This window comes from Mus pahari, chromosome 18 (genome assembly GCF_900095145.1).
Source record: "Mus pahari chromosome 18, PAHARI_EIJ_v1.1, whole genome shotgun sequence".
NCBI classification, from domain to species: Eukaryota; Metazoa; Chordata; class Mammalia; order Rodentia; family Muridae; genus Mus; species Mus pahari.
The window spans coordinates 24,329,220-24,341,557 of NC_034607.1; the positions used below are offsets into that span (position 1 = coordinate 24,329,220).

Genomic DNA, 12,338 nt, shown 5'->3' on the forward strand with positions numbered 1-12,338 from the left:
GTAAAGAACACTTGTAGAGGTCCTGGGTTTGGTTCCCAGCTCCCCTTTGGGCAGCTCACAGCCATCTGTAGCTCCAGCTTCCTCTCCTGGTCTCTGAGATCACCAACAATCGTATGGCACATATGAACTCATGTAGACATACATTACATCAGTACCTAGGTTAAAGATAAAATAAATTAAAAAATACAAAGTGTCTGCTGTGATGATGTAGGCCTTTAATCCCCGTACTCAGGAGGCAAAGGCAAGGCCAGCCTGGTCTACAGAGCAAGGTCCAGGACAGCCAGGGCTACACAGAGAAACTGTGTAACAGAAAAACAAAACAAAAACAAACAAACAAACAAAAACACTGAAAGGTGGGTGAAATACAACTCAAGCTTTATTAGAGAGCTAGGTTGCAGTCAGTTGGGGCAACCAAAAACCACCATAGTTTCTGTGAATGCCCCAAGGTCTTCACACTGTTTCTGGTACTTCTGATCCTGGCATTCCTCTGCCTCAGGCCAGTGCTCCACCCATGTGTCCTTCCCAATGATGTAGCTGGTGCTGAGGAAGGAAGAACACGCAGTTAAGGGCAGGTTCCTGGGGTGAGTGGGTGGGGCCAGAGGGGCAGGCATACCCACATGCAGAGTGGGCACTTACTTGGGCTTTTCTCCCCAGAGGTCAGAGGAGAGGCCCCACATGAGGTATTTCTTCCCTTCCTGCAGCTTCAGGGCGTTTCTGCACTTGATGTGGCTGATGAACTTGCGTTCCTGCTCTACCTGCACCTCATCTGAGCCTGCAGGGCAGGGAATGGGAGGTTGAACCCCAGCAAAGGCAGTCGGGCTGGGGAGGCAGGAAGACAAGAGGGCTGGGTACCTGACTTGATGACCTGCTCGATGGTCATGGTGTACTCATCAAAATCATTCCACAGCTCTATCTTGGATAGCTTGGTCTTGTACACTGTGGAGGGGAAGGGCAGTGAGGGTTTTGAGTAGGGTTGGTCACGGGGCCCTCACCAGCAGATGCACCTGACTATGTGACACCCCCTCCCACGCCTACAAGCAGAGATAATGCTAAGTCAGAGCTGCTGTCAGTCTGTCCCCTCCCAGGAACACACATGACAAGGCCATCCCACTGCCACGTTCATACTCACGGGCTAAGTCATAGGTTTCTGTGAGTAGTTAGAGATGCGTACAGACAGTCATCCATGGGAAAGTGTCATATAACTGAGGTTACAGACCCACATACACATTCACAGTCACACACTCCATGCACACAGGTAGAGTTACAGGTGTACTTGTATACACAGAGGCAGCTGCTCACCGCACCATCACCCACAATGCCACAATGACAGCATCATGCAACTGTGGCAATCTGCAAAACCACACCCGATAGCGCCATGTGTAAGGACAGTCATTTTCCTGATGGCCATGATTGCTGTCCAAAGTCACGCTTGAACATTGTTTCACACACAGCCAGGCAAAGTCATGCACAGTTGCAACACACGTCTAACCCTCAGCTGCACGCAATTACACCCAAAGCCACAGGCACATGCACAGCTATAGCTACTGTGTGTGCACGCGCGCTCGAGCATGTTCACGTGTCATAGAATCAGCTGTCAGTTTGACAAATCCAGGACGAGGGAAGGAACCGCCACTGAGAAATTGTCCATCAGCTTGGCCTGTGGCCATGTCTGGGAGGCCTTTCAATGGCTAACTGACAAGGAGGGGCTAGTCCACTGTGGGCAGTGCCATACCTAGGCAGGTGGGTCTGGGCTGTGGAAGAAAAGGCAGCAGTGCTCTGCGGTCTCTGCCTGCAGTTCCTACAGCTCACAGTTAATAGCAAACTGTGAGCTGTAAGATGAAATAAAGCCTTTCATGTGTGTGTGTGTGTGTGTGTGTGTGTGCGCGTGTGTGTCTGTGTGTGTAGCTTAGAGGACAACTTTGTCCTTTTTTGTTTGATGTGTGTGTCTGTGGATCCACAGAAGCCAGAAGAGGGTGCTGGATCTCTTGGAGCTGAAGATACAGGCTGTCATGAGCCTGAGGTGGAATGCTCTAACGCACGGAGACATCTCTTACTCTTGGTTTCTGAGGCAGGGTCTTATCAAAACTTGGGCCTCACTTTGTGTGGATAGGCTTGCTGGCCTGAGAACGCCTGCCTCCGCCTCTCCTGTGGTTGGGTTCAGGACATTTGCTGCCATGCTGGGTTCTTTACGTGGGTGCTGGGGGATCAAATCCGGGAGCCCATGCCCGGGTATCCAGAGCCATATGAACAGAGCTATCGTCCCCATCTACAGTCTTTGTGCTTCTGCAAGGAACCTCTCACCCCAGCTCTTAGGGGTGATCCCAGTAACTGGCTGGTTCAGCAAGATGGACCTGGGTGATCAGTGCCCTAACTGGTGTGAGTTTCTGCCAAAACAAAACAAACAAACAAAAAAAAAAACAAAAAAACCATCACACAACACAGACCACCCCTTCACTACATATCTACACATGTTCTCTACACAACAGTCACATGCAACCACAGCCTGACAGGGACACAAGCACCACCACTGCTGCTCCCCACTGGTTACAGACTCTCACATCCACAGGGTCTGACAGCTACCAGCAGCCATTCTCACCGTAGTCGACTCCGGGCTCACAAGCCTTATCTAGCCGGACGTTCAGGTTGATCTTCTCCTGTGACTGTTGCATGAAGCAGTTCTCTGCAGGGTGGGGTGCACACAGGCTCTTGAGTAGCCCCCAACCACCACCCCAAATCCACTTTCTGTGTCGGGGCTGGTTCCAGAGGGAACACCTATCCTACTCCACGTCCCCTGGATATAGTTTCTAGTCCTTCCTTCCTCACAGCAACAGAGCTGCTGTGTGGGTGTGTCCTGCCTGGGCCCGCCCCTCTTAGTGCCCATCCCCATAGGGGTGGAGCATCTCTGTGGGTGTGTCCTGCCTGGGCCCGCCCCTGTTAGTGCCCACTCCCAGGTCCTCCTTCCCCATGGGGGTGGAGCATCTCTGTGGGTGTGTCCTGCCTGGGCCCGCCCCTCGCAGCCTCCTAGCGCCCACCTTCAGCACATCGGCACATTTCGTTGTGGCACAGCTTGCTGAGCATGCCGTCGTCCTTCTCCGGATGATAGAACCGGGTGCACGATTCCTCTGTGGGGAGAAGAGGTAGGAGAAGGTCAGAGGGCCGGGGGCTCCACCTGAAAGACCACTCCTGCTAGGAAATGCGCAGTGAGTCCCCTCAGCCCTGAGATGCAAAGTCGCCAACCTCAGACCCAGCGATGCCCAAACCTTAGGCTTTCTGATCTTTTGTTCTTTCAGACCATGGTCTCTTGAAACCTCCACCTAGCGTCCTGGAACCCTCAGATGTCAAATTCTAGGTCCCTGAGATGTTAAGGCCCTCCCTGCCTCTAGATCTTTGCGAGTCGTTGGACCGTTCTCCAAATCCTAGGACTCAGCCGGGCGTGGTGGTGAACGCCTTTAATCCCAGCACTTGGGAGGCAGAGGCAGGCGGATTTCTGAGTTCGAGGCCAGCCTGGTCTACAAAGTGAGTTCCAGGACAGCCAGGGCTATACAGAGAAACCCTGTCTTGAAAAAACAAAAAAACAAAACAAAACGAAACAAATCCTAGGACTCTAAGAAGCTCAGCGTATGGATGCCCCAGGATCCTATGATACTCTGATCCTGGATCCTTGGAAGCCAGGAGGGCTCAGCTACCAAGCTGTGCCCTGGCTGCTCACCGAGGTTGTAATAGGAGTAGACCTTGACGGACCCGGGCTGAATAAGTCCCACATTAAAGTACTGGTGAACTTTGAAGGTCAGGCAGTCTTCTTCGGTGTGTGAGATCTGAGGGAAGGATTGGGTTGGTCAGTAGGTGTCACAGAGGGAGCCCAGGACACACTCCTGGCATTTGGAGCCAGGACACACTCCTGAGGGACCAGGCAGGTTCTAGAAGGTGTGGGAAAACAAATGATCGGTCGTTAAATCTATCTTCCTTTTCTACGGTGCTTGGAGCAAGACTGTTTCCAGAGTCACCCTGATTTAGGGGCATTCAGGTGAACAAGCTCTCGCCAGCAGATCCGTGTCGGCCTGCTGTTGTTTGATGGGATTTCTCTGCATCTAGGCCACAGCCTGGAAAGTATTAAGTAGATGGTGCCTTTAAGGTCTTAAGGGCTTAGCAACCATTTTGGGAGGAGATGGCCAGGTCTTAGCAGAGTGGATTTGTTGCTGTGATGGTGGCTCTGGTTTCCTGGCTGGGTGTGGCCTTTCTCTTGGGCTCCTCCTGCCATCATGCTGGGAGGTTTTCGTTAGAGGATAGACAGTGAGAACAACCAGTCTTGAGCCATTTCCCCCCCCCCCCAAAAAAAAAGTTTGAGCTAAATAACTCTCTTTGTGAACTCTGCTGCCTCAGGTAGTCTGTTAGAACAAAATGAAGGGCACTATGACCGTGATCATGAGAGCATCACATATAGCCAGGTATATCTCTATAATTCCAGCACTCGGGAGGATGAGGCAGGAGGATTGTAAGTTTGGGACCAGTTCAGGCTACACTGAGAGACCCGGGCATCCACAATCAGACAAACCCACGTACTTTTCTTATGCCGTGGCTGAAAACTCCAAGGTCCTGGAGATTCCAGAGCCACGAGGTGGAAGGAGTGTGGGTTCCTGATCACAGAGCACTAGGCTCCAGGGGGAAGGGGATGATCTTGAATTGGTCACCTTATCTTACAAACTTTCTCCTATCTCCTCATAGCACAGATCCTGTGTTCCCAAGCCTGGGGCTAACATGAGCTGGATGTGAAGATGGAGAGAGAAAGCCAGACAGGAAGGGGAAAGGAGGCACAGAAGCCTCCCTGGGGACAGGACTTACCTTTTCTAGGTAGATGATGAGGGTGTTCTTGTTGGAGAAGGCTTTGTTCATCTCATACTTGGAGATGTACCTGTCTACTCCAGCGGTCAGCTAGGGAAGAGCAGAGCTGGTTAAAAATAAAATAAAATAAAATCCCTCCCTCTCTCCTCGAAGCCTCTCCCAGACCTCAGACTCCTTCCCTAGGCCCCAGTCCCAAGTCTCCTTACCGTTTCCAGGTCATTCTTGTCTGGAGCAAAGCCAGTCATCATGGAGATGTCCAGGATGGACATAGTGGCATCCACCTCTCCCAAGTACCTGCACATGGCAGGAAAAGGTTGTCAGCTTTCAGGATGGGCATGGCACAGGGCCAGTGCTCGGATGAGGGGGGGTCTCATCAGGGCCCCAGGGTCCTGCCTCCCACCCAGCACTGAAGAAGGGTTTGGTTTGGAAAACCCTTGTCTGGAAGCAATATAAGTAGATGATGCAGCCAGGCATGGCAGTTGATACTGTCAGCCGGGCAAGCATGGCAGTTCATGCTGCTGTCTCGGCAGTTGGGAGGGAAGACTGAGCTGAGACTAGCCTGAGCCACTTAGTAAGCTGACGCAGGCTAGCCTAGGCTACAAAGCAAAACAGTGTCTCAAATAAAATAAAACCTAGCCAAAACCTAAACCTAACCTAAACTAAACTAAACCACAGCAGCGTGGAGGGCTGGCATGTGGAGTGTAGATGGCTGGCATGGTGGGCTGACTTGACAGCTTAATCAGTAAAGTGCTTCCTGTGTAAGCTTAAGGACCTGAGGTTGATCATCCACTTTCCATGATAAAAAAAGAACAAAAGGTCAACCCTGGTGGGCTAGCATCATTAACCACTGAGCTATTTCTTTGGTACATGCTCATAGTTCGAGCCCTGGCGACATGGAGTCAGGAGGAACTCTGGGCTCATGGCCCAGCTTAGTCTATTATACTTGGCAAATTCCAGGTCAAGTTGTAAAAGAACAAGGTGGAGGGCCAGTGAGGTGGTTCAGTGAGTACAGGTGCTCTAACCACTATGCTTGACAACCTGAGTTCAATTGCCAGAACACACGTGGCAGAAAAGAGAACCAACCTCTGCAGTTGTCCTCTGACCTTCACGTGTATGCTGTGGCATGAAGAAATGCACACACACACACACACACACACATGGTCGTGGAAAGAGGAAACACATAAGAAAAATGAAAATTCCTCTTGCAATTTTTTTTTTTGACCATAACATCAATGATGATTTAGGAGAGAAAATGGAGGGACTCTCACATAACCCTGGGGTTTTGTGAGAGATGTTCTGTGTGGTGAGAGGGATGCCAGCATGAATGAAGAAGTGTTGTTCATGAAGGAGGTGGAGATGAGCTCAGGCCCAACACCACCCGCGATGTAGAAGGCTTTCTAAAGGATGAGAGAGCAACTGGAGCAGGGGACCATGCCAGAAAACTTGGTAAGGTTGAATGGGTTCAGAAACCCTGGACCCTCAGACTTGGGGACAGTAGGCATGTCACCTACTCCAGACCAGGCCCTTGTCACATGATCACAGCACCCCATGGAGAAGACCGTGACAATCAGTCACATAGGGCCAGCACCTGGAAGTCCCTCCACATACAGATGAGGCATCCCTACCATTTCAGACCAAGCCAATAGAAAACATCTGCCTCTAGATCTCACCACACTCCAAAATGTACAGAAGACCCTGTGCGCAAGGCCATGAAGGCACAAAAATTGTTTCAACAAATATCGTCTGGGAGTGTCTGTCATACAAGAACTATGACACTCTTGGGAAGAGAGTCCTCTCAAAGCTTTTGCCTGAGACTACCACGGCCACTCCCCACTCTGTAACCCTGGCCTTGGTTCCCAGCAGATGCTCCATCAGTGTTCACAAACTGGCAAGCAGACAGAAGGAGTCTAAGGATCAGGATCCTTACCTGGTGCAGATCTCCAGGAACATGGTATTCTTGGCTTCCTCAGGCTTCTTGACTACAAACATAGAAACGGAAAGATGGGAGGAGGTGCCTTTGGGTCCTGATTCAGGAGGGGTGCAGGCGGTAGGACAGGAGTGGGGCTGGGAGGTACCGGGGGGATCTTTATTCCTCTTACCTGTCTCAGGGGCTGGTCTTATGCTCACCCTGAGGTCAAACTTATTGCAGGGGGCTTTGCCTTTGACTTTGGCATGATACACGGTCACCACCTGGTGAGATGAGAGGGAAGTCTCATGAGAGCAAGGGGTGGACAGGGAAGGTGGTGGACATGGCAGATGTGGGTTCCCTTCCTTACCGACAACGTGCCTTGGCCTTTTCCTTTGGCTGTTAGAGAGAAGGCCTCATTTTGTTTGGTCTGCAGAGAGTTGGGAGAGAGAAGAGGGGGTGTTAAGAGCCAGCTTTGGGACCAGGGGGGGATGGCATAGTAGACAAGGTGATTGTCTTATAAGCATGAGAGCCTAGGTTTTATCCTGAGAATCCGTGCAAAGCAAACTGGGTATAGGCCAGCACTGGGGAGACAAAGACAGAGGGCTCCTTGGGTCCTGCTGGCCAGCTAGCCTATTCTATTTGAATTTCAGTCCAGTGAGACACTCTGCCTTGACAAACAAGGTGGACAGCACCTGAGGAATGACATTTAAAGTTGTCCTCTGGTCTACACACACACACACACACACACACACACACACCTATACACAAACAAACACATACACAGGGGTCAGCTTCCTCTGACTCTGAGGGCCCTGACAGTTATCTGACCTCCCCTCCTGCAGCCCTGGCTGGTACAGAGGGTTGAAAACAAGGTGGGGTGGGGGTGGGTAAGGCTGTACCTCTTCCGATCTCAGGAGGTTGCCATTTTCCCAGAGCAGGCGAAACTTGGTTTCGGAGCTACGGCTGGGGAGGTGGAAGGACACATCCATGTTCAATTCCTTATGGTCGGGGACATCTGTTTGATATTGGGCCAAGGCTTGGAATACCATGAAGGTGGCCTAGAACCGGTGGGGTAGGATGGTTAGCTTTGCATTCTACCTGGCGGTTAGGGTGTCCTGGGGAGATGATGATGTGTAGGTGAGAATTATGGCGGCAGGAGCACACAGAGAACATTCTGGAGAATGCAACGATATAGGTGGAAGGGAGTGGATATCCCAGAGCTTCATTGAGAGAAGCTCAGACCACGGCTGGCCAGAAGTCATTCAGTGGTCTAGAACCCCAGAGTGTAAAGGGAGCAGTGGAGGTGACTGACCACTGAAGACCTGTCTAGACACCCTACAAGGGGGTGAGCTTTTGTTCAGAAGTTACCAATGATGAAAACAAGTCAGACTCCACCAGAAAATCTAGACCCATCAAGAGGAAGGAGGCTTAGACTAGGGCTTAAGAGGCCAGAACTTAGTCTGGAACCATCTCATAAGAAAGAGAATAAAGCTGGAGTGTGGAAGAATCAAACTCTAAAGTGGTTGAGGATGGAACAGGTGCTGAGAAGTGATTGACAGCCCATGAGAAAGAAAGGCCAAGCTGTAGCCTGAGCTTGTTTTGCCTTAACTTGCCAAAACCATCACCTGGGGGGCCCTAGAGAAAGAGACTCCAGGCAGTGCCCTCATGTAGGGTCCACTCACCAGCATCCCCTAACCACATGCCTTAGAATATGTGGAGGACAAAAGGTGGTAACGAGGGCCTGGGTGGAACTGAAAACTTGGTCTAGAACTCACCCTGGCGGGGGGGGGGGTGGAATAGAAAACATGATCTAGAACCCACATAAGAGAGAGGGGAACATGGGAGGTCCCCTGGAATGAGGGATGTGATCTAAAACCCTCCAGTGACAAGGAGGCATTGGGAGTCTAAGGAAACTGAGAACACGGTCTAGAGCCCACACATGGAGAGATGGGGACCCTGGTACTCTAGTCAAATTGAGATCATGTTCTAGAACCTTCTAGTGTGTGTGTGTGGGGTGCATTAAGAGCCTGGTGAAACTAGAAATGTGACCTACAAGTCTCCAGTTAGTGTGACATTAGGGGGCTTAGAAACATGGAACATGACCTAGAATGTTTTGATGAGAACATGTATGGGAACCCTAGGAACCAAGCAGAATGAAGACTATAATCTACTGGAACAAGGCATGTGCTCTAGTTTTCTCAGCTCTCCTGCAGTCCCCTCACTCCTCAGGCACAAGGGTTGCATGCCTGGGAGACGTGGGAATTAAGCCATTGGAGCTCGAGGCCACTTGCCTGGGTGGAGCCATAGCCGCCTCCATAGTATCTTTGCTCATTGAGCCAGCGCACCACAGGAGGCACAGAGTCAAAGTCTTTCAGCAGCAGCAGGGCCAGGAGGGCATAGGATGTGGCCTCCACGTTGTAGAGCTTCTGGTCAGGCTCCTCCCAGCGGTTCCCATCTGCAGAGAGACACCCCAGCCCCTCAGTCATGTAGCCTGGGTGTGACTTAAGGAGCTAGCTTTCCCCAGATCCAGGTGGCCATGCTTATTATGTTCAATGTCCCGGTGCTCAGTGCTGACTGTCCATCTGAGAATCCCCTGGCCGTGTGAGTCGGGGCTAATCCTGTGTTAATCGATGTGGGAAGACCCATCTCGATGGTGGGCAGGACTATTCCCTGGGGTGGAGATACCAGACTGTGTAAGATGGCGAATGCAGACAGAGCGCTAGTGAGCTCGTTGGCCATCTCTCTGCTTCCTGATTAGGTCCCACTGCTTTGATTTTTCCTGCCACAACAGATTGCACCCCTGACCTTTTGAGCTGAACAGAGCCCTTCTTCCCTTGAGTTGCCCCTATCGAGGTCTTTTATAACAGAAACGGGAAAAGAAGTCAAGACCATTTCTAGTCTACTGGCTTCAGTCACCTTTTCTCCTCCCTCTGACTCAGAGGCCCAGTGTATGGTTGAACGGAAGATGCAGCAGGCCTCTTGTGGGATTTACATTGATTTACTTTAGAGGCCTCCAGTGCAGCTCAGTGTGGGCTATGGATCCCCTCTCAGCTGAGAGCCATGCATCTTGGCTCAGTGTACAAATCCAGAACCCACCCTCATGCCCTAGCCTTGCACCCCTTTGAGGTCACCCCTTAATACCCACCCATAAACCCCTCCTCACTTGAGGTGACCCCTCAACCCCCCACACTCCTTCTCCCTTGAGGTGACCCCTCAGCTCCCCCACGCATACACTCCTTTCCCTTGAGGTGGCCCTTTCCCCATCCATGCACACACCCCTTCCCCTTGAGGCAATCTCTCACCTTTGGCTGTGTTACGAAACTTGCTGAGGTAAGGTTCCTCCAGTTTGTTCAACAGGGCCAGGGCATACCCAGCAATGGCCACTGTGTATGGTCTCTGCAGGTTCATGTAACTGGCTTCAATATACTCCCCTGCCTTGTTGATGCTCCCAGGAAGGCTCTGTGAGAGAGAGTGGGGGTCTCACATGACTTCTGGGCTACCAGGATGGTAGCTGTCCTTCGGAGCTCCCTTGCCTTTGATGTGTCTGGTTTTAAGAGTCCCCTGGTTGTTGGGGACACTTGTGTGGCACCTTTTTGTTGAACACTTTTATGTGTCTAGCTTAGTCTGTACATTAGGTATGTACAGCAGAGTGTGTGACTGTGGGTTCTTGAGCAGTTGAGTCCTGCTTCGAAACAAAGGTGAATTATGGTTGTGTAAATAAATACTCCCCCAGGGGATGTCACTGAACAAACTGATGGTGTAAAATGTCCCAAATGGGCATAAGCTAGAAGCCAAATGCAGCATGTCGGTCTAAGTCTGTGTGAGCTATCCTCTTCCACCATCGCTGTCACCATCCCATCTTTGCTGTGGGTTTGTCATTCATTCATTCATTCATTCATTCATTCATTGAATTTGGACATGCAGCTCTGTGCTCTAAGTTGGAATAGTCCCTCCAAGATGCAGGGACACTCATAAAACTCAGGAAGACAATGGGAGACTTAGACCAAGACTCAGGAGGCTCCAAAAACTCACAAGTGCTCGGGGCTCTAAAGAAAGGATTGAGATGCACAAAGCCCCATCCACGTGGCTTACTAAGACAGCATACAGTTGCTGGGGTGAGAGTCTCTCTGGTGGGCCCGCCCACCTGTTGGGCAGGGGACTTCAGATGTACAGCTTTGGTTGACTTATCACCCATGGTGTGGTGGGTCTTTTGGCCCTTTGGCTGCCTTTGAGTCACCCGTGCTCCCCTAAGTGACCCCCAATACACCTGACACCGTGTTCGCCAAGCTGAACTTGGGCAGAACCGTTTCTTCCGTCTGTTGTCCTAGGGTGATAGATGTTTGTTCGGCTCTCCCCAGGAAAAGTCACACGCCAGACCTCTGAGGTCAAACAATGATAGCCAACAGGTGTCATGATTTGTTCCCAAGACCCCTAGGTAGTCAACAGAGAGGGCCAAATCTCCCAGGTCAAGGGAACAACTCCCCTGGTCAGGTTTAATTGTCAGTGTGACGGGGCCCAGAGTGTCAGCTCAGTTGATGAATTGTTTAGATTAGATCAGCTCTAGTGGTCGTGTCTGTGATGAGGCTGTCTTGATTGTTAATTGATGTGGGAGGGCCACTGTGGGTGGCACCATCTCTAGGCAGGTGGTCCTAAACTGCCTAGGAAAGCTAGCCAGGGTAAGCCGGCAAACAGCATCATTTCTTTGGCTGTGAGAGGTGAGGTCTTGGTCTGAGGCAATGCTGTATGGAACAGCAAACACGCCTGCCTTCAGAGTCTCTGCTTTGACTCTCCGCAGGGGTGGTCTGCGATCTGGAGCCATAAGGAAAGGAAAGAAACCCTTTCCTCCCTTAAGCTGCTTTACTTCAGAGTGTTTGATCACAGCTGGGGAGGGCAACAGGATGGAGGGTTGAGAGGACACTCACATTGACCTGCCCCTCACAGATATCCCTGGCTTCCTGCAGTGCGATGAGGACGAAGGCTGTGAGCGACACGTCTGCCTCCTTGCTGTCCCGGAAGCCACCCTGTGAACAGGAGCAGAAGCAGGTCTTTCTTTGTCCCCACTCGGCTATCAAGCGCCCTGAAGAATCTGAAGTCTGGGCTCAGCTCCCCGCTCCCCCGCAGGGGGATCAAACTCTCTAGTGTGAATCAATTGAATCGTATGCTCATTCTCTGCTATTAGGGTCCCCTTGCACTGCTGTCCCTGGCACAATGGCTGAGGAAAAGCAGACATGGGTTCTAACCCTCACAGGGCTTCTTGTCCAACAGGGAGGAAGGACGAGGGGCCCAGCTGCTCAGAGAACTGCTTCTTGATTTATGGTGGGGCTACCTCCTGAGAGGCCCAGAGGAAATGGTAAATATCATGAGTCAAAGCAGTTAGCAGAGGCCGGAGAAGTGGCTCAAGCCCAGGGACCGGAGTTTAATGTTCCAGAGCCCACATTAAAAAAAAAATCTGGGGGTTGGTGAGATGGCTCAGTGGGTAAGAGCACCCGACTGTTCTTCCGAAGGTCCAGAGTTCAAATCCCAGCAACCACATGGTGGCTCATAACCATCTGTAACGAGATCTGATGCCCTCTTCTGGAGTGTCTGAAGA

The 12,338-nt window shown here is 51.3% G+C and overlaps 1 protein-coding gene across 1 annotated transcript in view; it reads right to left on the bottom strand.

Annotated features, from left to right (window-relative positions):
• Positions 1-354: 354 nt before the first annotated feature.
• C3 (complement C3) overlaps positions 355-12,338 on the bottom strand; it is a 26,200-nt gene continuing 14,216 nt past the window's right edge. Inside the window, exons 27-41 of the mRNA XM_021217932.2 lie at positions 11,671-11,769; positions 10,051-10,207; positions 9,040-9,203; positions 7,648-7,806; positions 7,116-7,175; positions 6,939-7,029; positions 6,767-6,818; positions 5,046-5,133; positions 4,840-4,929; positions 3,710-3,815; positions 3,033-3,122; positions 2,597-2,680; positions 853-936; positions 637-772; positions 355-540 (exon numbers count right to left, since the gene is read on the bottom strand). Coding sequence (XP_021073591.1) covers positions 399-540; positions 637-772; positions 853-936; positions 2,597-2,680; positions 3,033-3,122; positions 3,710-3,815; positions 4,840-4,929; positions 5,046-5,133; positions 6,767-6,818; positions 6,939-7,029; positions 7,116-7,175; positions 7,648-7,806; positions 9,040-9,203; positions 10,051-10,207; positions 11,671-11,769 — 1,602 coding nt within the window. The 3' untranslated portion in view covers positions 355-398. The remainder of the gene's footprint in view (positions 541-636; positions 773-852; positions 937-2,596; positions 2,681-3,032; positions 3,123-3,709; positions 3,816-4,839; positions 4,930-5,045; positions 5,134-6,766; positions 6,819-6,938; positions 7,030-7,115; positions 7,176-7,647; positions 7,807-9,039; positions 9,204-10,050; positions 10,208-11,670; positions 11,770-12,338) is intronic.